Genomic DNA, 26,789 nt, shown 5'->3' on the forward strand with positions numbered 1-26,789 from the left:
CACGGGGCACAAGAACATTATATAGGCATTCAGCACAGTGTTGCATACAGCTATTCTGTCATAAAAAGGAATTCCTACCCCCTCCCATTTCTTTAACTTCCCAATGAATCCGTCTGAGGCCCAACCTACCAGTTTGCCCTTTTCTAACAACCTCACACCCCCACCTTTCCAAATCAAAGTCATTGTCTTCATAGAGGCTTATAATTCTGGATTTCTGAATATTGCACTGAATCCAGAAGCCTCTGCAAACTCCTGTATGATGATTAAAGCTTGTCTCATATAGTTTTTAAGTTCTTTATCTTGCAAGTTTGAGCTAGTGTTGCTTATAAATAGCTTTACTTAAAAATACATGTAGGACTAACCATAGTGGAATAAGTCCAAACCTAAAGCATGGAAGTTTGGAACACCACTAATATGATTTGTGTTGCATTTTACCCAAAGGTGCTTGTTATTTGATTTGTTTAAAAATATTGTAAAAGAAACACTGCCACGTAGCCTGCCGTTAGTTGGTATGATGATGATTAGGCATCAGTGGATGGCAGGATGCGAGCATACGTGTCCACGTGGATCTCATCCACCGAATTTTCTGGAACACAGGTAATGCCGGCTATGTAACTACTGGCACGGAATGACGTCGTAACCCGATTGAGCCGCAGAGCGTTGGAGAATGGCGACTCTTTCCTGCTCATGTGGTAGGACTCTTATCTCTCTCTCTCTCTCTCTCTCTCTCTCTCACACACACACACACACACAGACGTGCTCCACTTCTATGTTTACGCATTTGGGTTGCAGGTTCCTCGTTGGGCGTGGAAGCACGACGGATGACCCCTCCACATCATCGCCATCATCGAAGCACAAGGCCAAGTCCGCTGCATTGCGTGGTGGTGCCCAAGCAATCGAGAATCACAGCTTCAGCTGCCGCCGATGAAGCGGGCCCTTCTTCCTCGCATCAGCGCAAGGGCCCCACTTCATCGGGCACTGGATTGCATGCTTGGCCCACCCTAACATCAAAGCCGATCGCAGTCGTCGCAGGTGTCCTTCTTGGACTACAATTGTGGACTGCACCCTCCAGCCAAGCCGTGGACGCTCTCAAAACCTGCGCTTGCCTTCTCAAAGAATGCAGGTTAGTCTGAGCTCAAATATGTCAATCTTGATGCGTAGAAAATGAGAACTTTCTAGTATGCCCCCAAATCTCTGGAATTTGGCTGCTGTTTCTTGTCCTATAAAGAGGTCCATGCGGCTTGCAATTTGTCTTTTAACTGATCGTTGATGCATTGGAATGCTTTTCTTTCTATCAGGTATCTCCTTGTTATATAGTTTCATCAGCCCCAACGTTGTATCAACATCTGAGAGACAAAGAAAGCATAAATACCATAGTGTAACCAGCATGCATTCTGGAGAGAGAGAGAGAGAGAGAGAGAGAGAGAGAGAGAGAGAGAGAGAGAGATTACTAATATCTGCAGAGTATGAGATCCATTCATAAAGTAAAGGTAACCAAACGTTTGAAAAGATTGAAAATTGACTAAGGGCTGGGTGCTAATACCTCACTCTATGTGTGCGGAAAAGGGTCAATGTGGTGCTTCTCGACAAGGGAGCACCTCCTTGATGAAAGTGGCAATTGCAAGAGTCTTTCCAGCCTGCAAAAGGAAGATGTGGATGCCCTCCCTCTCTAAAGATACAAAGGAAGACATTTATGGAATCGTAGGCAGGGCACTTCAACAAGGTGTGGTGCTCTGTCTCACACCCCTAGGGAGCACACCTGGCAGGTCCTTTGTGTCTTTGATCCCCGTGCCAACATCCAGTCTCACGTTTGAAAACATGGGAGCCCAGCCAAAAGGCAGCATACTTTGTTACTGATGATGTATCTTCAGGTGGTGCTACATCTTCTACACCTTTGCCACCCACTCGAGAAAAGGTGAGATGGGATGCCAAGGATGCTCAGGTACATGCTTTGATTGCCCTTTCATGCAGAAGGCAGGTTATACCGCACATGCGTTCATGCACTTCTTCTAAGGGTGCATGGGATGTACTTGCTTCTTTGTATCAGGTTCGCAATGAGGCCTGTGTTACCTATCTTCGCAAGAAGATTGAGTCTGAGCATATGGATGAGGGTGATTCAATGGACAAGTTCCTTACCCGCATCAAGGATTTGCGAGAGTAGCTCATCAATATTGATGAGGTCATTCCAGATGGTTCACTTGTATCTACAGTGCTTCAGGGTTTGCCAGAATCCTATCAGGGTTTTGCTACTACTCGTCGTCTACTCATGAAGGGTAATCCAAACCTGTATAACTTTGATGAGTTGGTGACTCTGTTACTACAGGAGGGGCAATCTCGTTCTAATAGGACCACTATGCTTTCTGTTGATCAGGCATTTGGTGCCTTTGATCGAAACAAAGGTAAATCTGGGGCTTCATCTAGTGGTAAACCTAAGGGAAAACCACATGCCCATTCAGATTTTGCCTCGTCTAAAGAGGGTGACAACAAGAAAAAGAAGAGATGCAACTATTGTAGAAAACCTGGCTATCTTATTGAGGAATGTACGAAGCGCATTGAGAGTGAAAAGAAAAAGAAGCAGCAAGGTTTGGCTGCCACTGTGGACACTAAAGAAGAGGCAAACTTTGCTCATGAGGGATATGCATTAGTGGTTACATGCAGTTTGCCTGCTTCTTGTATGTCTATCTCAGCTGGAGATTGGTACTTTGACAGTGGTGCTTCTAAGCACATCACTTCTTGCAGAGATCTATTTGCCAATTTGCAGGATTCACCTCTAGGTGGCATAGTTATGTGTGCCAATGATGCCTCTTACTCCATTAAAGGCATTGGCAATGTGGAGCTAACCCCATGTAATGGGGATAGCTTTACTCTTTGTGACACTTTATATGTACCAGGCATTAAGAAGAATCTCATTTCTGTTTCAGCCCTTGCATTATCTGGGTTTAAGGTTCAGTTTTCTGATCATTGTTGCTCAGTGTATGACAGCAGAGATTCAGCTTCTCTTATGCTTTCTGGGACATTATGCAGTGCTTATATAAGCTTGATACTATGACAGGAGTACTTATTCTCATGATGCTATGATTGCCTCCACCTCCCGTGTGTTGAGTGACACTGAGTTATGGCATGCTCGGTTTGGTCACCTGAACTTCCCATGTGCTTAACCGTTGTCCCATTAAAGCCTTGAAATCTATGATTGCCTATGAGGCATGGAATGGCAGGATTCCAGTGGTCACTCATATGAGAGTGACCACTGGAATGGCAGGATTCCAGTGGTCACTCATATGAGAGTCTTTGGGTGTTTGGCATATATGCATGTGCCCACACAACAAAGACATAAGCTTGATACAAAGGCAACCAAATGCATTTTCATTGGCTATAGTACTGAGAGTAAAGGATACAGACTCTATGTGCCTAATACAGGCAAGATCATTGTGTCAAGAGATGTTATCTTTGACGAATATGCATCTCAACCACTTGTCTCATGTACCAAACAGCCGTCTATTGGGCCGGAAGATGTCTTTGATACTTTGTTGCCTTTATTCAATTCAAACGTGGACAATGTAGAGCTAGTTTCAGCTCATTTACAGCCACCTATGCCTGCTGAAAACCAGCAAATTCAGCAGCTGAACTTGCTCCAAATTGATCCTGAAATGCCTCAGATTGATCGGGATACCTTGGGTGATGCATTGGCAGAGGAAGATGCAGATACTAGGAAGTCAAAAATCGTTCCTAGATGGCTGGTTGACACTTTGCGTGATAGCAAACAGTCTACATTCATGGGAAGTCGTACACCTGCAGCTTCTCGCCATGCATCTTCACATTATGTGGATACAGCTCTTGTTGCCACCGCTTGTAATGAGGAACCCATTTCTCATGTTGATGCATTGGAGGATGACCATTGGGTGGCAGCCATGCGTTCGGAGTTGGACACCATTGACAAAAACGGTACTTGGGAGTTTTGTGACTTGCCCCCGGGCAAGCGTGCTATTGGCACAAAATGGGTTTTCAAACTTAAGCGTAAGCCTGATGGTTCAGTTGATCGCCATAAGGCTCGCCCGGTTGCCAAAGGGTATGCCCAACGTGAGGGCATTGACTATGAGGAGACCTTTGCTCCCGCTTCACGTACGACTACCATATGTACTGTTATTGCATTGGCTGTCCACAAGCAGTGGCATGTACATCAGTTGGATGTTAAAACTGCTTTTTTGAATGGCGACTTGTAGCAGGAAGTTTATGTGTCTCAGCCTCCTGGCTTTGTTCAAAAAGGTGGAGAAAATAAAGTATGCCGTTTACATAAAGCACTGAATGGTCTTAAACAGGCTCCTTGTGCTTGGTACCACAAAATTCATACATACTTGACTGCCAAAGGGTTTCAGAATAGTTCAGCTGAGAGTACACTTTATGTACGCCACATTGGGAACAATGTTCTCATCCTTATTCTTTATGTGGATGACATGCTCGTCACTCACTGGCCCCTGAAGAGGGTGATATTTCAGCTTTTAAAGCTGATTTGCAGCATGCATTTGATGTCACAGACATGGGGCATTTACATTACGATTTGGGCATACAGTTTATACCTTTTGAGGGTGGTATCATGTTATCTCAGTGCAGATATGTTGCACAGTTCCTTGAGCGTTTTCATATGACAGATTGTAAATCTGTTTCTACTCCTATGGAACTAGGTCTAAAACTGTCACTTGAGCATGCTGGTGAGCCTTTTGATGTTGCCACCTATCAGCAAGCTGTGGGATGCCTTATCTACTTATGCTCTACTCGTTTGGACATACAGTATGCTGTTTCCCAATAGAGCAGATTCATGCATTGTCCGAGCACTATGCATTGGCCAGCGTGTAAGCGTGTCTTTCGCTATCTCAAAGGCATTGTAAACTTTGCCTTGTTTTATGGCAGTTCTTCTACACTATGCTTGCTTGCATTTACAGACAGTGATTGGGCAGGTTGCTATGACACACGAGTGTCAACCAGTGGTAACTGTTTTCTTCTTGGTGACTCATGCATCTCATGGCTCAGTAAGAAGCAGCCTACAGTGGTCACTTCTAGTTGTGAAGCTGAATACAGGGCAGCCTTTACAGCTACTGTGGAATGTGTTTGGCTACGACACCTTCTAGCCGATCTTGGTGTTGGACAGCAGTCTCCTACCACCATTTACACTGACAGTCAGAGTGCTTTGGCAGTTGCACGAAACCCAGTATTTCATGCCCGCACAAAGCATATTGAGGTTCACTATGATTATGTCAGAGAAAGGCTCCATGCAGGAGAGATTGACTTGGCTTATGTGTCTACACATGCCAATATAGCAGATGGGTTTACAAAGCCTCTTTCGAGGGAAAAGTTTGAAGCTTTCCACGAAGCTTTAAGCTTACAGCCTTTTCCAGGGTAGTCTGCTACACCCTGTCCCCGTTCACACCATTCACTTGAGGGGGGTTTGTTGGTCACGACCACTCCTGGCTAGTTCAGGTGTGAACACAGCTTACTCATGGGTACTTTTTCCCTGTGACTAGACACAGGTTTTTTCCGCGTGTGAACACACTTATGTGTGTTGGGCACCTTGCCCTAGTCTACTTTATGTACTCACATTGTACTTTCATATTATTACAGAGTACATCTTTTCCAACACTCACGTTTCTCTGAGCTTGAGGTTGTGTGTATGTGTATGTGTATGTGTGTGCAGGCTAGCTTCCCTCCTACCCAACACCAAGGTGTGGAGTGAGTGGCAAATTCAATACTCAAGAAAAGAAGACCAGAGAAAGTGTTCAAGGATAGGGCATGAAGGAAAAAGAGACAAGATGGAATAGATGCACGGTTCTTCATCAGAGTTGGAGTGGATTTGGAGACCGGGCGGGGTTTTTAGTGAAAAGGTTGCCAGGAAGGGAAGGATGACAGGTGTGGAACTTCGTGAATAGACAATGGGATGATGACATTCATCCAAGAATAGAAGTTGGAATCCCGTCCGGCGTCATCAAGTTTAGCAGGGGGGGATTTCATGTGCAAGACATGTGCAGGCTGATCCCAGGGCTGACTCTCGGGGGGCAATAGATAAAAAGACAAGACTCGAACCAGATTTGGAGCATGTTCTGCCTGTGTGGGTAGGGAAGGACTTGTAGAGGACAAAGGAGGGCTGTTGGCCAGCACATGAAGGGAATAACTCCTGTCAGCTGTAGCAATATTTAAATATTTTGTCTAGGAGCTGGCCGAGAGCAGGTCGGCCAGTCCATGAGAACTTTCCAAGGCCTATTTAAGGCACACTTGTTGTTCATTTTTAGAGGTATTCAGCCCCACATGGGCAGGCTCACTAGATTAGCCTAAGGCTGCAAGACTTGTACACCTTTTTGTACATTATGAATATACGGAATACTCAGCTATCTCTCTCTCTCTCTCTCTCTCTTTCTTCTCCATCTGCTGCTTGCATTTTGCATCAGCATGTTCCGGGATGGTGTTTAGGGCTGAAAGAAGACTCCGAGAGCTTCCACATGTGACAGATAATATCACACCAGATCTTGCAAATGCAGTGTGTATCATAAACCAAAGTGCCCTCCATGGCCTCGGTGCATCTAGCCTTCCAAATGTACTAGGCTGTGATGCTAGCAATGATCTCCCATGCAGTGTCTAACCTTTGTGCTGGGGATACGTTGCCTGAATCTAGCATGTCTTGAAGATGGCACCATTGATCCACTCCTTGGGTAATCCTCATGACCATATCTCTATCGTTCCCTTTAAACATGAGTTGAGGGCCTGAGTATGTCAACCAAGCAATAGCACCAAAACAGATGTAGGCATCCCTTCTCATCCTTCCAAAAAGGTGTGCTATTGCAATCCAAATCCTGTGTGCCTCCCTGCACTCCCATAAGCAATGGTAGACCATCTTTGAAGCTCCTGCGCATCTTGAACAAGCTGGGCTAGCACCAAACGACTGATCTCCATTGGTTGGTGGCAAGATCAACCAAATAAAAGAGGAAATCTCGTTTCCAACCTCCACCAAAAAGCTATCTGAATGTCAAGGGTGATTCCATAAGCCTCCTAGTGAGGTCTAAAAGTAGAGACTCTTTGGATTTGTCCCAAAACCAAGTGTATGGCGTTCCGCATGTAAGTAAAGAAGAGCATGCTATTCATGGGGTTAAAAGCATCCCTCCATTCCCACTCACCGGGATCCCAGTGCAGGTATCTGATAGAACACCCATCACATAACCAAAGGCTCCAAGAGTCTATAATCATTTGTTGAGAGGGGATCAATATAGAAGTGCTTCCTTGCCTTGCCCACCACTCTCACCAACCAGACCATCGAGACTCGATGATATCCTATTCAATACTTCTATCCAAGAGCCTAAATGGAGTAAAAAACCGGTACATCGTCCTCACCCGAAGTGGGAAGGCACATGACCTGAAGGAGTATCCATGTCTATGAAAACACCCCAAACCATGAGTGATGATGCCCTTCCACAAAGTTCCTTGTGATCCAGTGGTTGGGTATGGCTGCATCCATTTGCATAATCCTCTGACTAGTGCCCCACAAGTGTTGTGTGCAGAGCATTCTCTTATCCTTCGTGAGGCTTTTGAGCCTCTTCCGATCCAACACTCTAGGGAAAAGAGTCGCCTAGTAGGCATCCCGTTGGATATGCGTGGTGTAACTATTTGGTCCCCCAAGCTCTTTTCACATGATAGAACTCATGCTTGGACACATGGACAGGATGATGGACACGTGGAAACAGGACCCTAATGATGGCATTAGAAAAAGCATCAGTCTTGGTCAAAAAGCTGGAAAAAGCAAAAGTCAAACTTTGTTGACCAAAAAGCCGAGGGCACCGTTGGAAAGAGGACATCGAACTGGATCAAAAAGCTAAAAGCCGCTCTAGGGCCAAAAAGCAAGGTCCTGAAGATTGTAAAAGCAAATCAAGAACTTTGAACATTATTTAATAAAGAAAAGCAAAGAGGAAAAGCAAAAACAAGAAAAATAAAACAAAAGAATTGGATGATCGGGGAGGGGGCTACAAAGTCACCACAAGGCATGGATCTCCCATCAAGTATATGAGCCAGTACCTTCTTGGTGAGACATAGAGAAGAACTCGTGGAGGTCTTGAAGAAGATTTTGTGAAGAATCCTCATCATCGTCATCTTTCCACTCTCTACACGTTTCCCATCTCCTCCACTTCAGCCGGTGGTAGCCACCCCAACAGCACCGGTTTCTGCCACTTCTCCGTCTCCTTGTGCCACCTGGGCGTTGCCTTGTGAACTGCGCCAACCTACTCTGCACCACCCTCTGCATTTGTGCCACATCTGTCCAAGTACTTCTTTTGTTCCATGCGCTGCCTGCACCTCTATCTGCAGCCCCTGCACACTCAGAAGTTTTCAGTCCACCTTATCATGCTTTCACCGCCTCCTTGCTTACTGCTTGGCTGTGCCACCATCCTTCTTTTGCAGCTACTTTCGCTGCTGGTTTCAGTCGCGCCTCCACTGTGTGCTCTCTACTCTAAGCACAGCCTGCAACCCCTGCCTCAACCTTGTGCACTGCTCTCTGCCCTGTAAGCAACACTGTTGCTTCTGCCAAGAGCACAACTGCCTGCAGCATCCTTCTCCACAGTGTGTTCATCTTGAGGATCGTCAATCCCTCTAAACCCTCAAGAAGGGGAGGAGTTACCTTGTGGAGACACTTTCTCAATATTTTGGTGTGAGCACTTCTAAGATTGCCTTCGTCCGGATTGAGTGCAAAGAGCTTTGTGAATATTTGGGAACATCAGTTTGATTCAGATATTGGATATTGGGACTAGCCCGGTGTAAGTCCTTTGTGGGTCATCCTCGTGGTGAGCTCGGCATCAGTTATCTTGCGCCTCGACATTGACCTTGGCCCGATCTTGACATTGACACTTTTGTTTGATATTGTATTCATTTGTTGTATTGGTCTTGGCTTGGAAAAGCCCGTGGATTGTTCTGAAATAAATTCTTGAAGAGGGGGTGGGGCTTGTTCCCCGCTCAGCGTGGTGTACTATGTGAAACTCCTATTCCCATATCTCTCTTTCCCTTCTCTATCTCTATCTTTATCTCTCGTACACGTGGTTGCATCTGTCAATGTACGCTTCATTGGGCTTACACGTGGCTGCTCCAAGAGGTCTACCATATTCATCCAAAATCATTATTCCACACAATGGACTGCTTGTTAGCCTCCTCAAAGAAGAGGCTCTGGTCCTGAGTCCCCTTGGACCCCACAAATCTCTTGTCCAATAAAGAGCTGAGTTACAAGTGGCCATGGATAGGCGGGCTGAGTTTGCATTTCATGCTAATCAAGCATTTTGGACACAGATGGGTGACAGATGCAACAAACCGTTTTTCTCGGCACATGGATGAACGCACAATAGGGACAATTTGAGATGCTAGCAAGATTCTCAGGTAGAATTTCACACTAATCCAGATAAGGTGAGGAGTATTGCCTCAGATTTTTATCAGATCTCGCTCTCTATAAAGGCCCACTCTTTGGGTAGAGATGTTGCACAACAGAAAGTCTGGGAGCGCATGCCCAGACTTATTACATATGATATGTGCGCCTCTTTGGATGCCCCCTTTTCAAAGGATGAGCTGAGACATGCTTTGCAGGCCCTCTTGAAAGGCAAATGCCTAGGGGATGATGGTCTCTCTCCGTCCTTTTTGCAGTTTCGGGATTACATTGGTGACGATGTTACTACTACTTTGTAGGAGAAGTGGTGTACTGGTATGATGCTTCCTTTTCTCATGGAGGGTCTTATCCACCGTCCCGAAAGGTGGGGACAAGACCAATATTAAGTAGTGGAGGCCCATAACTTTGCTTGGATCTGCTTACAAAATCTTAGCAAAGGCAATGAGTATGAGGCTTCAGCCTGTTCTTCAGAGGGTTAATCATGATACACATAATGGTTTCCTCCAAGGAAGAAGTATTTTTGATAATATCTTTTCTTTCTAGGAAGCTATGGAGTGGGCTAAATCTAGCCAACCCCCCCTTGCCATTCTCTTGCTGGACTTTGAAAAAACTTATGACAAAGTACATTAGGACTTCTTCGAAGGCACAATGCCAAAGATGGGTTCTCCTAGGAGTGGATCAGAGGGGTCTAGCATGTACAGGGAGGCCCATGGGCTATAGCACAATTTTCGCCTGTAGGGGACAGAGAATCGATTATGCCCCATCCATCCTCGTCATTCGAGAAGCACTTCTTTGAGCATGGTACCTACATGCATAACATAGAGCTTCCCATCCAAGGGGTTATTTCTAATGTCAACCCTAGGGGTTTCAGGCCTCAGTGCTTTCCACACTGCCTTGGAGATGTTTCGTTTGGTAGCGGGTGCCACCATCAATTGGCACAAATCAGCGGGATTTTGGATTAGTGACTCTCCACAAGCAGATTGGGCTTTGGATGTGGGGTTTACTTGGATTGAGAGAGGATGCACTACTAGATACCTTCGCTGTCAAGTTGGCATTGACATCTCGCTCCTGTGCTCATGCGCATTAAAAGCAAGCTTAAGCATCAGAGTAGCAAGAAGCTTGATTTAGCCTCTAGAGCCTTGACAGCTAACCAAGTGCTACTGGTGACTGCTTGGTTTGTTACATTGCGCTGGTTTTCATAAGGAATGCATTGGCCAGCTTCGTCGGCTTATTCGGAACTTCCTTTGGTCTAGATTAGATGGCACTGTACACACCACAGCGAGAGTATCTTGGGATACCATTATTATGCCTAAGCAAGAGGGAGGATTGAACATCATTGACCCTGAGGTGCAATGTAAGGCTTTACTTTGTAAGCTAGTTAATAGAGGATTTCTTCCTGGCACTGAGCCTTGGAAGGACTTTCTTCTGTAGCAAATTACGAGGCGCACTTTGCTTAGGAGAGGTGATTGGATTTATAGCCCACATTTTATCTTTTTGGATACAGAGCACCAACCACCTTCTTCACCTTTGTTCAGATCTCTTCTACGGGCCTAGGATTGCATGAGGAGCCTATAGAGTGATAGTGCTAGCCATAGTTCATATCATACTCATATGATTGGTGAAGCAAACGTTTGCTAATGTATGCTAAATGGCATATGAAATTGGCCTATCATTCTTGCTCTTTTTTTAAAAAATAAAAAAATTGAGACTTTTTTGCTGAAAGTGACACTACGGATGGTCTGCAACCTGTAGATACTAGGCTTGGGTTGCAAAGAACCTGGGCCTTAGGTTGGGCAGTGGCCACTATACTATGAAAAAGCCCTACACTGTACCAATGTACTGCACATGCTTATTACTAAATCTAGTACATAGTATGTACTATGTACTATGAAAAAGTGACACTCTGGATCGTCTGCAACCTGTAGGTACTAGGCTTGGGCTGCAAAGAACCTGGGCTTAGGTTGGGCAATGGCCACTATACTATGAAAAAGCCCTACACTGTACCAATGTACTGCACATGCTTATTACTAAATCTAGTACATAGTATGTACTATGTACTATGTACATTCAAGTTTTCAACTTTCAACTTTCAATTGTCAATTTTGTAAGTTCCAACTCCCACATGTGTATATAGCCCCAAATTCAAGGCCACGTATGAAACTCCACCAGGAGCTTATACTTTATCATACCTATCATTCTTCCTGACGTATGGTAGTATGAAACGGATGATTGGAATTGTGGTGCTAGCTAGTCCTCTCCAAAGCCAAGGCACGTCTCTCTCGGAGGTTCGGATCATCATGAAGCCTCCAAAACTCTCTAACCTCTAGTGAGGTCTGTGCATCCTGATAGAGAGAGTCTGGGATGCGAATATGAGGTAAACCCTTTTGTCTCCTAAGTTTTATGAGGCACAAGACAACTGGGCAGTGATCTGATTTGGTAGTACCAGGCAAGATGGGAGTAGAACCTCCTCTATCTAGGCCCTAGTCTTCCACATAAAACCTATCTAGCCGTGAAAAGATGCATCCATCTCCGCTTCTACGGTTATGCCATGAATAAGATAAAGAGTTAGGCCTCCTCTGGAAATCATCCTCTGTCCAACAAACCCTGCCATACAAGGAGAGTATGAATCTCTCCAAAGGGTGTGTTCTACCCTCGTGGCCACCCTTTTTGTCAGAAGGCTGCTCAACCATGTTGAAGTCTCTTGCAACAATCCAATGATCAACCTGGGGTGGCAGTTTTGTGATGGTGTCCTAGAGGGCCACCCTTTCTCTCCGCACATTAGGCACATAGATATTCAAGGTACCCAACTTTTGTCCCTCTTGCATAACCATAATCCACTGTACTCTAGCAGGTATGATAACACCATGGCCAATAACATGAGACAAAGGTGATGCTGACACTTAAATGCATAAACCACCTTTGGTCCCTTGTGCGTGTCAAGAAAGGATCTTACTAGTTTTACCACTCTGAAGCATATCCAATTTGTGCTCCTACAAGAGCAACACATCCATAGGTCCACCCGTAATGGCAGGCCACTGGATGGAGATGATCCTTAACAAGGCCCTTCCTAGTGCAGGTGGGAAGCATCCCTAGACCTTGCACATTCCATGGGATAATCCTTATGGTAAAGAAATGGTTTTGATTCTGGACTTGAGCAACCCTTGGCCGGAGTTTGAACCTGCCTCCCATAACGTTGGAGGAGGGGGTAATCCTTTGAGAAAAGTCCAATGTCATGATGATGTTCACTCTGTCTTGGACTCTGCACAGTCTCTGCATACATGTGCAATGCATGGGTGCCTTGCAAGGCATCGTGGCATATATCCTGTTGTACATCCTGCAAGGCCTCATAAGATTCATGTGTGTATTGATGCTTTAACATTCACTATTGGATGCGTATAAGCAAGCCAGGGGAGCACATGGACTTCCCTATGTCCTTTGCTAGTCATCAACTCAATGACGTTGAATGCAATTATACCGCCATATATATATATATGTATATATATGTATATATATATATATGTATATATATATATATATAGAGAGAGAGAGAGAGAGGATTTAGTCATGGTATAGGTTGTAAAGAACATTATTTCTTGGCTATCAAATTTATTTTCTTTGTCGACCATCAAGCCTTGCTTTATTTGGTGAATGGTTTTACCACGGGGCACATCACCATTTGGTTTCTCATTTTCGTTCTCAAATTTGACTTCACCATCACTATGAGAAAGGGATATGTGAATGTGTCTTGACTTGGGTACGGGAGGGGTGAGAGCCAAAGATTTTTCCAATGAGTGTCATCTTGGATTGTTTGGTGAAGAGGGTTGCAAGCTTGTCTTGTGAAAGCTGGATGGTTCGCCCAGCGGGAGGAGATTGATTAGCCATGATGCTAATTGAAAAAAAGGCTGACTTGAACCCTGTTTAAGAGTAATCTGTTCTTGAGGCTAAGCAGAAAAAAAGGGGCACCCGAGGCGAAGTAGAGGAGGGGCAAGGGGCGGAGGAAGGGGAGGCAATGAAGGGGAGGGGTAGTGGAAAGGGCGGAGGAGGGGAGGCAACGAAGAAGATGGATGAGGCAAAGGGGGGAGAGGATGGTTGAGCAGGAGGGCGGAGGAAGGGCAGCGAAGAGGGAGGCGGATGGGAAAACAAGAAGGGGAAGAAAGGGCAGCGAAGAGGAGGGAGGGGTGGGTGCGCGAGCGGCACGCAGGGGTAGAAGGGGCCGTGAAGAGGAGGGAGAGAGAGCACGAGAAGCAAGTAGGGGCAAGTAGGCAAAGGGGAGGGCAACGAAGGGGAAGAAATGTGCAGGACAGGGGAGCAGGAGGGAAGCGCTTGTAGAACAGGGAGCTTACACTGCTTGTAGTCAATTTCGTGAATCTCAGATGCCCTTCTCTTTGATGCTTTCTTGTTCACATTCTTTGCTTGAGGAGAAGCGACGACATGTTGCATGCGTGCAAGCCTTGCTGTACTGATCCACAGCCCTAAGCCTGATTAAGAACAAGATGCTAATTTAAACATGATTAAGACAGAGGAGAGAGAAGAAGAGAGATTGGTGTTAGGGTTTTCCTTGTATTCATTATGGTACAATAAGGTTGCTGAAAAGCTTGTACATGACTGAGCCCTTGGTCATCCCCAAAGGTTTACATGTGAAGACTGGTGGGGCTACCTCAGACTTTGCATATATTACGTCATGGGGCACCGATGACTTACTCTTGATCATGCATGACAACATCAGCACCTGAAGCCTCTCAATACTCCTCCAATCCTTGTCCCCAAATAGCTGCTTCGCTTATGGCATAGTTTTAGTGCTAGCTCATATAGTCGGGTTCACATTATGGACCTTGTATGTTTTAGTAGTAGAGTACATTCCCTTATAGTATGTACTCTTATCTTTATGTTATGGTTGTATATAGTTGCAGGGCACACTAAGGTGTCAAAGAGCCAACACTTAGTGTGCGGGGTTCATGAAAATGTGCATGGAAGCATTGTCTCTCCAAACAGGCCATGGAGGCATGCCCTTATGCTAATCTGTCAGTAGTAGCAATAGTTATATTGAACACAGGGCCTGTAAATGTGACTCTTATCTTGGCACCATCTCCACTCGCCCTCCTCTGAATAGGAGGGATAGCCGTGAGGTGGTCGAGCGGTTGGTGTTAAATACAATCACTTTGGTTTTGCCCAAATTGACCGTAAGGTCTCTCTCACTGTCTCTCCAAACAGGCCATGGAGGCATGCCCTTGTGCTAATCTGTCTCAGTAGTAGTAGTCATATTGAACACAAGGCGCGTAAATGTGACTCCAAGGTATACATATCTTGGCACCATCTCCACTCGCACTCCTGTGAATAGGAAGGATAGTCGTGAGGTTGGTGTTAAATACAATCACTTTGGTTTTGCCCAAATTGACGGTAAGGTCTCTCTCCCTGTAGAATTTGTCAAGAGCATCTAGGTGTTTTTTCAGTCCCTAATTTGAATCTGAGATGAGGACAATGTCATCGGCATATAGCAATATCGGAATGTATAGCCCAAACTTCTTAACCCCAATAGTGCTACATATCTCTCTCTCAAGATTGCCAAGTGTGCACACTTGGCCTGCTACTATCTCATATAGTGGCATCATAGCCCAAATTGCATTATATGGTAAGTGGAGCTCTTGCAAGCATCCAATGAGGGACCGAATCAAAAGCTTTGCAGAAATTTAGAGAGCAGCAATACTGAAACCAATCCAGACCTATGAAACAAACCCCGGAACACCCAGGACACTGATAGACAGTACAAACACTGAAACAATCCTTAGGAAGTAGTGGAAGAACCATAAATAGCACTGAAAAGAACACAGCACTGAGCCGGAATGGCCGGTCCCCCGGAGGAATTGCTTTATTCCAATGAATAAATTGATACAAACAGACCAAGGTGCGGGTGCAGTCCTGCATTGGATTTTCCACAAGACTTAGCAAACACTTGCTCAAAGACCTAGGTACCAGTGCAAATCATCCTCGAACAACAGCACGGTACGGTGCCAAATCCAGCCCCAAATTCCGAGCCAAAACAATCCCCAGAACGGAGCCTCAAATCTTCCCCAGAGGAGCTCTCAAAAACAGTCCTTGATACCTCCAAAACAGCCCTAGAACCGGTGGCCACTCCGGGAAAAGAGATAGAAGATGTTGTCCTGCTGTACGACCAGTTCTCAGGAGAAGAAGTACTGTACAATTAGCAAATCAGATGAGAGAGAGCGCGTGCTACGGCCAGCACTCAAAAGACAGGGAACACCGGTTGCCCACTGATGTTGCATACGGTCAGCACTGAATAGAGTAAAACAGGCTGCTGTCCACCTGTACGGCCAGCGAGAGAGAGAACATAGGCTGCTATTCCTGCTGTACGGCCAGTGCAAGGCAGCCTAGCCTGCTGTACCTGCTGGGGGCTGTTGTATGAATAGCACAAAGAAAGAATCCCCCGCCTGTCTTCTGTACGGCCAACGCTCAGCCACCCACTGCAGAGTACTGCCAGCGCAAGAGAGAGGGTAGAGAGAGAGGGAAACTGTACGGCTGTGCCAAGAGTCCACAAAGAGAGAGAGCGACTGCTTTTCCTGGGGATTGGGATTGCATGCCCAAAAGAGAAGCCCCAATCCTTATTTAATGAAGTCGACCAACTATTTTTGAAGGGCTTTTCCCTTTCTTGCCAAAAGTAGGGGATGTGACCAAAATAATAATATGCCCAGCTCTTCATTAATGATGTGTGAAAACACTGACTTATAAACATTTTAAGTCACAATAATGATGAAAATCCCATGCTGCTCATGCTCCGTAGCCATCTTTCAGGCCAAACTTTGCCAGTAAATGCCTCAGCTTTCTTTTGTGGAAAATCCCTATTCGCACCTTGGTTCTAGTTAGTGTGCGAAACACCGGCGGACCAAATTGGTGACAAATACACATGCTTCCATTGTGATCGTGCTTCCTCTATAAGAGCCTGTAGAGTGAATATATGGTCCAATGTGGAAAATTTCTCGTGTAACCTACTAGGAGAATGGCACTAGTGCCATTCTCTTCTTGGCTTATGGAGAATGGCACCAATGCCATTCTCCTTGCACTGTAACCCAGATACTTTGCTGTACAGCTGATTATGTCCTTAGGCACAGCCTACAACCAACCTTGGCCATACTATGACTGCTCATAATAGTCCTTTAGTTATTGGGATGTGTGGTCCCTCGCTTTATGAATGGGAATGAAATTGTTGGTGATCGAGGAAGGGGGGAAGCCTTCACATATTGCTCTATTAAATAAGCTTGCAAGAATGAGAGAATTAATAAGCTTGCAAGAATGAGAGAGAGAGAGAGAGAGAGAGAGAGAGGGAGTGGATGTGGATGGCTATTTTGAAGTTGATTATAAACATGGTTTGCTAATTTAAAGTTTTTTCAACAGGGTAGAATTAGCACGGTGTATTGCCGATCCTGCTTGCGCTGCAAATGTAGCTTGCTTACAGACTTGCAACAATAGGCCTGATGAGACAGAATGCCAGGTAGCCATTCGTTCCCTTATTCAAGGTCAAAATTTCAAAGCAATTCTCGAAAAACATGCTAAACTGGACACTGGAAATTAGAATAAGGGCTTTTCAGGATCCAAGATCAAATGCTTTGAGAAGTTCTTGATACATGGTATCATTGCATGCAAAAATGGACCTTAAAAAATTAGATTTTCTAGAACTGATTGCTCATCTGTCAAGTCATAAAAATGACTCAATGTCTTTGTGCACAAGCTTTTCAAACGATCCTCCATGAAATGGGGCAATTTTGGCAAATGTTGATTCTCATTGTGGATGGGCTCATACCATATTTAAGAGAAATGGAAGTAGAAAGAGAAACGGCAGGCGGAATGGGGAAACGGCAGGCAAGGGAGGTGCAAGTTGGGAAGAAGAAAGGAGAAGCAAAAGAGAGGGGAAAGGAAGGGACTGCAGGTGGAGCTATTCTTCTGAAGCAATCACCACTGAAGGAGAAGATACACCACAGGAAGGACCTGAGATTGGAGTTCGAGTATGCACATGGATATGGAGTTGTTGCTAATTCTGGTGGGTCCTTAAGGGAAGCTCATACTACTGACTGTTTGTACATTTTGGTGGCGCAGGACCTATCCAAGTGAGAATTTTTTCAGCTGTATTCAGACTGGGCTCTGCATGGTGTTTACACATGGTGCCGATGTTGGGGCTGGGGTTTTTGGTAAACTTCTTGCACAAATAGGGTGGGCTCTACATAGCTGTACATACGGGGTGCTGATGTGGGGGTTGTTGTCTTTGATGAATTGCTTGAGTACTTGTTTGGGGTGTATTTACATGGTGCTGATGTGGGGGCTGATGTGTTTTCCCTCTATTGAGGTGTATATGTGTATGTTGATGTTGATGCTGATGCTGATGCTGATGCTGGTGGTCTGGCTTCAGGCTAGAACTTGCTGTATTCTCTCCTTTGAGGTGTCTTGCCTCATTACTATATATAGGTGGTCATCATGACAACTTTGTAGTGTCATGTACATGCCCATGAACAATTTTGGGTAGGATCAGAGGCTGTGCTTGGGCCGATGGACTCCAGTTTCAGGCATACTGGACAGCAGGGCACCCAAGGAGTCAGTGTGGATAGCCTCTAGATACATTGTATCTAGTCATGCACAAGTGGTCCAGTTGGCCAACCAACCAGCCCTAGCAGCCGACCAGCACTTTAGCCACTATATAAGGGCAAGTCGAGGGTCATTGTAGGGCATCATTCAGAGTCTACCGAGCTCAGGCATCTGGATCATCAGACTTGCAGTCTTCATATGAGCATTTTTCAACGGGAGGACAGCATGACATGCATTACATGGTAGATATGCACGTTAGATCTAAGTGTAGATCTGTGGACACATTGTATATATTCATGTTTTTGCAATACATAGTTGTTTCGGTCACTCAACCTTGTCTATTGTGTATATCCAGAATTGACTAGCGTTAATCTCTTTATGTGCTTAGCGTTGGTCAGAATCAGTTTCCGCTTGCATCTAGGTTCGTCCTAGGTAGTAGTTTTTTTTTCCAGGAAAGAGATCCTTCTATTAGCTACCCAGCAAAACAGCCATAATGGCTAAGTACAAACTCAGCTCCATAGAGGGGAGCGAGAGTCAAGAAACAGAAAAGGGCAAAGGATGCTCTTCTCCTCCGGCTGGCTGCTCTGGGAGGAGAAGGCTATCTCATACAATGGGGGGGGGGGGGTGGTGTGGGGAGCACAACCACATAGGTGGGTCTATAGGGCCAAGTGGGCTCACCACCATGTCAGTGAGAAAGGGACCGTGATGCCGAATCCTCAGGAAGGCCTCATGGTGCGTCGGCATACACATAGAGCCACGTTGAAGCTTCCCCCACTGTCCACGGAGGGTATGAATGATATCAAGCCAGATGCTTTGGATGGACTCCACTGGCAGGGTGAGGGTACCCTCGATAGCCTCGCTATAGCGAGCCCTCCAAATGTGCCACGCAGCAATACTACTGCAAATCTCCCATCTTTGGTTGGAACCGGGAGTCCAATGATCAGTGGATGGAGCTAGAACTAGCACTACAGAAATACAGAGATTCGAGACTTGCAAGGCAAGTCCCCTACCCTCCTCCTCATATGCCATGGCGACCTCGGCCTCAATTGTCTAGGCAACTATGCCCCAAGTAACCATGTGGGAGGGGCTTGGTCCATAGTGAAAATGCAGAGAATCCGTTGCCAAACTTGCCGAGCCTTACGGCAATGACAATGGGACTCTTGTAGATGGCCACACCTTGAACGGACTGCTAGCCTATCTCCCATGGCCAGCAAGTGCCAACCATCAGCCTTCGATGCGGCAGCTGCCATAGAAAAGAGAGTGGTCTTTTGCGCGGCCAAAAGCTGTCCTGCAGCCTTTTCCAGAAATATGAGAGAAATTGAGGAGGGAGGCATTGAGACTGCTTGTGCCCTGCTGCTTCTGGAGTTCCCTCAATCTGTAGCATTTGAATGCTACGGCCCAACCGTGCGGTGTAAGCAAAGAAAGGGGTGCCGTCATAGGGATCATGCCATGTCCACTCCCTCGGGTCCCACTGGAGTCATGTAAGAGGGCAACCCTTCCAAATTCATAACCGCCAAAATCGCTCTCTGGCCACCTTGGTCGGTGGGGGGTCTATGTGCTAGCATGGAAATCAATCACCCTCACCTTCTACAAGGTGCATCCATTGAGATCCTCCAAAGGGGGATCTGTTTAACGCAGGCTTCAAGAAGACTGGCGTTAGGCTAGCCTCGCAACTCGGGAGCACCAACAAGAGCTCGATCATGAGCGAATGTTACGTGAACATAAGTGGGAAAGGGAGGCCATGCATGTGTAGTTTCAACATACCCTCTCTTCATTCTCTCCGCCCATAGGTTCCACCAGCCAGACTCCCACAACATCAACGACCGCCATCCGAACTCAGCCAAACTTTCGTAAGTACGATAGTAAGTGTGATCATTCAACTGTCAATCAATTTATTCATTAATTTAATGTATATTTTCCTTTGGCTAAGTTGATAGATCCGCAAGAGAAAGTTCACGTAGCGGCTCCCCATCTTACAGGCAAGGTAGTCACTTGGTGGCAACATATACAAACCCATGCACAGGTGTCGCAACTTTTCACTGGGACACCTTCGTCCATGACCTAAAGACCATATTTTTCCCTCCCTAGTATTTGACTAACTTGGCCGATGAGTTCTATGGACTCAAACAGAACGGGTCGCCCGTGCTTTAGTTTTCCGGTAAGGTTATCACTTTAGCACAGTAGTTAGGGTTATCTGATTGGGCCAAGATGGATCAATTCATTCGTGGATTGGATCCCAACATTCGGTTCACAGTTCGTAACTTTGAACCCAATACCTATGATAGGGCTTTGACTCTCGCTCAAAATGAAGAAATGAATATGAATGGAGGCAAGCCAAAACAACTGCAGTCTAGTACTAAACCCCAACAATAGCAGTCTTCTTCACAGCTGGGGAAAGGTACTCTGTCTTCTAAAGACACTAAGAAGGACAACAGTTCTAGCTCTAGTTCAAGGTGTAAGGAATCCAAGCCTAAGAAAACCTGTGAGGAAAAGGCTAAAGCAAGCATCACTGGAGGCTATTTTCATCCAAAGGAGCAAAGGAAGTACCAATCAGAAAACTGATGTTTCTACTGTCATATCATTGGGCATGGTAAGAAGGATTGTCAGCAATGGCAAGGGGAGCAAGCCTCCAAACAACCTTCTGCCATAGTTGCCACAACATCTTCCGCTCCTCCACCACATCTTCCAAACAGCCTTCTGCCATAGTTGCCACAACATCTTCCCGCTACCACTAATGTGGTTTAGCTCTTACCTTCTATGTATCCCATACCATCCGTGGTGTTTAATGCTAAGTAGGAGGGTGGGACTGAAGCCACAAAGAAAAGCCTTATCCGAGCTTATGGCTTTGCCAAGGGCCGCCAATTTGTAGTCCTTTTTGATATGGGCAGTTTTGAGGACGCTCTCTCTCCCCAATTGGTTACCAAAATGAGGTTTTCCTTAGTGTCCTATCATTTGGATTTGGACGGGTTTACACCTGGTCTCCACACCCACATATCTCTAAAGGCATAACATTTTCTTTTTAGGTACAAAAGGTCTCATTCCACCAAGATTTCATTGTCTCGCCTCTTTTGGGATGTGACATGATCTTAGGAATCAAGTGGTTTCGCGAGGATGAACCCATTTCCAATTGGGGGCAGGACACTTTTACTATCTGTAATGGTTTTCTTGAGCCTGTCATGATTCGTGGGGATAGGAACATTCTTGGTATTCCATTGATTTCCCATCTCTAGGCCTGATGAGCGATCTGCAAGGGAACGGAAGGAGCATTGATTTATGTTTGTGCTCAAATAGCTTCTACCTCATTGATAGCAGCTATCTCATTTGTAAATCTCCTTTCGCGACATCAGGACATTATTCTTAAGGACGATCCCCACCCAGTCTCCCATTCTCTCGTCCTGAGGATCATCATATCGATTTGGTCGCTGGGACACAACCTCCTAGCAAGTTTTCCTATCGTCTTTCCAAGAATTTAGAGGGCAAGCTAGAAAAGCAGTTATTTGACATGAATTATTCGGTTTATGATAGAGAGCTTTTTGGTGTGATCACAATGCTCAAATATTGGAAGCCTTTTCTTTATGGACGGGTTTTCATAGTCAAAACAGACCACCAAGAACTTAAGTGGCTCCAGACGATACCAAGTGTCCAGTGGAGTGATCGGCAAGCTAAATGGAGTTGGATGTTTCAACAATTTGGAGGAATGATCGAGTGCATCCCTCGTAAGCATAACCTAGTTGCATATGCTCTTAGTAGAAAGACAAGCATCCAGACCATGCAGGAGCTTATCATTCTCGAGATCTTTGGAAAAGACTTGGATAGCATGAAAGATTGATTCCGTAGAGTTTGGTACTCAATACGGTTTGGCCCTCACTTTTAAGCCTGGCCATTATTCAGTGCACAGACAGGAAAATAAGTCTAGATGAAATGTCAACTTCAAGGAAGGAGATTGGGTCGATTTGCGTATCATGAAACAAAGATTGAAACCAAGGGAAAGCGTTGTCCCAAGCTTTCTTTCTGTAGTTTTGGACCTTTTCCTATAGTTCAAAAGCTAAGTGATGTCTCCATGAAGTTAAAGTTGCCTAACATTCATGCATATAGAAGTCAGTCAAAGCCTTAGAGTTTGCATTAGAAGCATTTATTGCATTGCATGTGAACTTTAGCCATAGCATTAGAACATTGCATAAGCATTTAACCCTTTACATAAGCATATAGTCTAGTCGGTAGCCTTAAAATTATTATAAACAGCACATAAATCCTATTTTATCATGTCGTGTATGATTTAGGAGCCAGCCAACTTGCTTCAACAAACTGACCAGCCCCCTAGATGCATATAAATACCTAGCGTTTCATTCATTCAAGCATTTAATCATCAAGCACATTTAGACAAATACTCCTACGTACATCCATCCAAGTGCTCCATGGGCGTTTTGAAGTGCAGGCGATGACCTTGTCGGGCACACTTAGATTGCAGAGTCCGTTCCACTTAGACTGCAGAGTCCATTCCACTCAGGTCCACCATTTACCATGTCCCTCCCTCCCTCCCCCACCCCCTTTTTGCATCTCGCGCCCAGGGGGGGGTGTGGGAAGCACTTGCGCTCCAACGCGGCGCACAAGTGCGCCATGTGGGCTTTCTGTAGGAGAAGGAATGCTCCGTTTTCTATACGAGAAGGAATGTTGGAAGAAGCATAACTTTGATGTGTTCATCAATCCTCAAAAGTGACCAATAAACCAACTATTACGGTCATAAAGAAAACAGTTCTGTAGCCCAGAGCCTGATAATTTCAGAAGAAATAGTGGCTAAACTTTGGTTTTCAACATATGCTTGAGTGTACCTAGAAATTGTAATAATACTGCTATCATGATCATTTGGCTGTCACAGATAGGCTGTGGAGATATTTTTGAAAATACTGTAGTGGACCAATTCAATGAGTGTGCTGTATCAAGAAAGAAGTGTGTACCTCAAAAGGCTGACCAAGGAGCTTTCCCAGTCCCAGAACCATCAGCACTTGTACAGAAGTTTAATACTAAAGATTTCAGTGGAAAATGGTATATCAGCAGTGGTCTAAATCCAACATTTGACACCTTTGATTGCCAATTGCATGAGTTTTCAGCTTCCCCAAATAAGCTCACAGGCAAGCTTTCATGGAGAATCAAAACTCTAGATGGGGGGTTTTTCACACGTTCCACTGTGCAGAACTTTGTGCAAGACCCAAGCCAGCCGGGGGTACTCTTCAACCATGACAATGAGTTCCTACATTACCAAGATGACTGGTATGGTTCTCTTCTTTACTACTCCTACTTCGTTTTATTCCATAATGCTGAATGGGCATGTTTAAATGGCGCAACAATTCAAACTACAGAGCAATGAGGCTTTTGTTACATGCCCTTACTGAAAAATTGTTCGCATGTATCTTAGGTACATTCTGTCAGCTAAGACTGAAAATCAAGCAGATGATTATGTCTTTGTTTATTACAAAGGTCGAAATGATGCTTGGGATGGCTATGGAGGTGCGGTTGTTTACACCCGCAGCAAAGTTCTTCCTCCAAGCATCATTCCTGAACTCACGGCAGCAGCCAAGAAGGCTGGATTAGATTTCAAGAAATTCAGGAGTACCGACAATACATGCGGGCCCGAGGCGCCCCTCTTTGCAAGAATAGAAAAGAAAGTTGAAGAGGGTGAGCAGGCACTTGTGCAAGAGGTGAAAGAGATAGAGGATGAAGTAGTCAAGGTTGGCAAAACTGAGATGACGTTGTTAGATAGGCTGAAAAAAGGAGTTCAAGAATTGAGAAAAGACCAGGACTTTCTCCTTCGAGAGTTAGGAGATGAAGAGAAGGCTCTCTTGGGCGACCTTAAGATGGAGGCTGAAGAAGTTGAAAGGCTGTTTGGAAAGGCACTACCCATAAGAAAACTCAGGTGAAGGCATGAATCGAAGGGTGTGCTGGCCGCACTACCCATGATTCAAAGAGTGTGCTACCTTGAAGTGTTAATGATTCCTTCTTGTAAGCCCTCTATTGAAACTTCTTATGATGTTGAAGAAGACTTAAATCAAATTTTATATCGTACTTCTTGAAAAGCGAGATGTCCTTGTGACTGTGGTTGGATCGACTTCTTGTTACACTCTGATTTAACAAGTCAGCCTCCACTCGTCTACTGCGTAAAAACCAGTGGATACCCGCATCGTTAGAAATAAAGCAAAAAAGATCGTCTAAAGTTCTCCTTTTCCTTTGCAAACTTGGACTGCAAGTGAAACAGAGCCCCTTAAGATTTCCCGTGCGTCTCTTGGTGTTGGCAGCTCAGCGCCCAACCAACAGTAGCGCACCCCTGAGCTATGAGCAAAAGATCAATACCACAACCTCGCCGCCCAGTATCATGGCCATGGTATATATCTCATAACACCTCATGTACCATGAATTATGATAGGCACAAGATGCACTCGTGGGTGACAAGTGGGAATACTTAATTTGGTGGTTAAAAGATTTTGCTTACATTTTACAAAAGTAAGCTTTAATGGGCAATTAACAATTGGCTTTTTTAAATTGAAAAATCACGACTTGCTTTTGCAAAGATATTAAGAGTTAAATTCTTATTGCAAAACATGAAGTTCAAGTTAAAAAGGCTAATATTGAAGGGACCTGTCCCAACTCATCGTCCGTTGCGTTCTCACTCCGTTGTCACATTGAGTGAAGGAAGACCTCTTTGTGCTTGGATGGAGGCAAAAAGAGATTCGTCTTTATGGTCATTCTCTTTTATAAAAGGAGGGCGAAGAAGAAGGTAATGCAAGAGGAAATCCTACAAACAAATCTATCTAGCATGCATTCATTAAGCAAGCAAGATTCACTAGCATAGAGAAGAAGGGGAGGGAGGTCACAATTATTCTATTGTAAGAAAATGATTGTATATTGCTTATTGTAAAAAATGACTTATATACAAGTAACTAGTTTTTCCATTAGGCTACCGAAACTTATATGCGAGTAACTAGTTTTCACATTAGGTACCATCTATCTATGCTAATCATTTCATGATGGTCTTGGCACTTATTTCACCAATCACAGGGTGTGGACCTCATCTACCAACTACTTAATTTTGAAGGGTCCCAGCCATCTCCACAAACCATGTTCACAATAAGGTGGCCTCACATGAAGAACTTTTACATTGCCTATACCTTTTATGCCACCTTGACAAGCCGCATACCACGAGGGCTACCTAAAGCTTATCACTAATATGCCCTGCATCCAACTGTAGATCGGTCTCAAACCATACCACTTGACCTCGCATGCCAACTTCTTGGTGTCTCATGGATCATCCACATGTTTCTACCTTGGCACCAACTTTACCACGAACTTGGGTGACGCGAGCACACGGTCACCATTAGGAAGGGGGATATGTTAACCACTCTATAGATTAAGAAGGTTTCACTCGCCTAACCTACGGTAAGGTGCTTTGCCATCTTACCCACCCGAATGGGCTTATCTTTCGTAAGACGTTGTTGGAACATATAAAGTAGCTTTACCTTGTGCTTAATGTCAAATAGAAAAAGTTAAGGACTTTGTGTATATACTTCCTTAAGAGTAGTAATAGAGGCCATACCATTTTTAAGTTTGGCCAGATCTAGATTTTCTTGGCACGACATGATATTATACCTAGAGCTCATGGCATGATACCTAGAGATTAGGATTCTTCGTGGTAAATATGTTGGCCATGGCGAGGTGTTCGTGTTGAATTGGAGATGAAGCAAAGCTTGCATGCATTGAAGCTCTTCATAGGTGCTATAAGGTTAAGGGTTCTCCAAGCGATGGATCATACCATGGGGCCATTAGGTTTACGCCTGCAAAATGATCCCCTCATCAAGAGATGTACATGGAGGGTTGACATTGATTAGGTTAGTTGCAAGTGTATATGTTTTGTGTGCCATGAGATGCAAGATGTGAAAACAAATTGTGATGCATGTAGTGATATATACAGGTGACATGCATGGACAATGAGCCAAAAAGGTGTGCCCTATTGAGATGGTGATATATGCAGGTGACGTGCATGGGAAATGGGCAAAAAAAGTGTGCCCTATGGATGTACTCCAAACTCAAAAATTGCTCCAACTCATTGCTTTCTTTGACTCTCTTTATTACTTTCTTCGATATTTACTCAACATCCTTTTTCTCAGCAAGTCAAGATCGTTAGTTTATTGATGCATGGGAGTGAACTTTGCCTATAGCTATAATGGAGTTGGGCGACCTCTGTGGCTCGAGAGATTTTGTCAAGGCCTCTTTTACACTTTGGAAAATAAATTGAATTGCCCATTTATATTAGTTGAACAAAAGCTAAGACTTCTCACAAATTAACAAGATAAGCATAACGTAAACAAAATTGCAAGAAGAGATAAGCATCATCATTGACACCAATTGGGTCAAATCTTCCCCCTTATGCATGTAGCTCCCTTCCCACATGATTATTTTAATGTTGTGTTGCAAAATTTAGCCTTGAGGAGCTAATAATAGTGACACGTATAAAATTGGATCTTTACATGCCAAAAATAACAAAGTACTAAAGCTTGTTCAACCTAATGTGTAAACCCAAAAAATACTAGTTTACATGTGCTAAAAAAATAATTGACATATGTACACATCATGGATGGATAAAATAATATGTACAAACGTGGCATAAGACCTTTCAAAAATAATATTGTTCAAGTATGAAAAATACTTGCACTAATGTACTCAACAAAGTCCCTTTGACACCTCAATTAGTGATCCTCGTATGGTGTGACACCTCAATCGGTGACCCTTACACTACTCATCACCCGTGCTTGGT

At 44.7% G+C, this 26,789-nt stretch overlaps 1 protein-coding gene across 1 annotated transcript; it reads left to right on the top strand.

The window, feature by feature from the left end:
- The first annotated feature begins 555 nt into the window (after positions 1-555).
- Positions 556-24,057, top strand: NPQ1 (non-photochemical quenching 1). Its single transcript, XM_086785871.1, has 5 exons — positions 556-692; positions 793-1,123; positions 16,805-16,901; positions 22,863-23,254; positions 23,400-24,057. Exons 1-5 carry the CDS (start codon positions 668-670, stop codon positions 23,899-23,901), a joined length of 1,347 nt encoding a protein of 448 aa, XP_086641997.1. The 5' UTR covers positions 556-667; the 3' UTR covers positions 23,902-24,057.
- Positions 24,058-26,789: the final 2,732 nt, after the last annotated feature.

Source organism: Cibotium barometz, chromosome 48 (genome assembly GCF_041138505.1).
Source record: "Cibotium barometz isolate CiBa-2024 chromosome 48, ASM4113850v1, whole genome shotgun sequence".
NCBI classification, from domain to species: domain Eukaryota; kingdom Viridiplantae; phylum Streptophyta; class Polypodiopsida; order Cyatheales; family Cibotiaceae; genus Cibotium; species Cibotium barometz.

Bases quoted from the DNA above. Each gene is read 5' to 3' on its own strand.
- NPQ1 (XM_086785871.1), top strand. From the start codon at position 668: ATGGCGACTCTTTCCTGCTCATGTG. The intron at 1,124-16,804 runs GTTAGTCTGAGC...TTTTTTCAACAG, and splicing joins TGCCTTCTCAAAGAATGCAG to GGTAGAATTAGCACGGTGTA. The intron at 16,902-22,862 runs GTAGCCATTCGT...TGGCTGTCACAG, and splicing joins CTGATGAGACAGAATGCCAG to ATAGGCTGTGGAGATATTTT.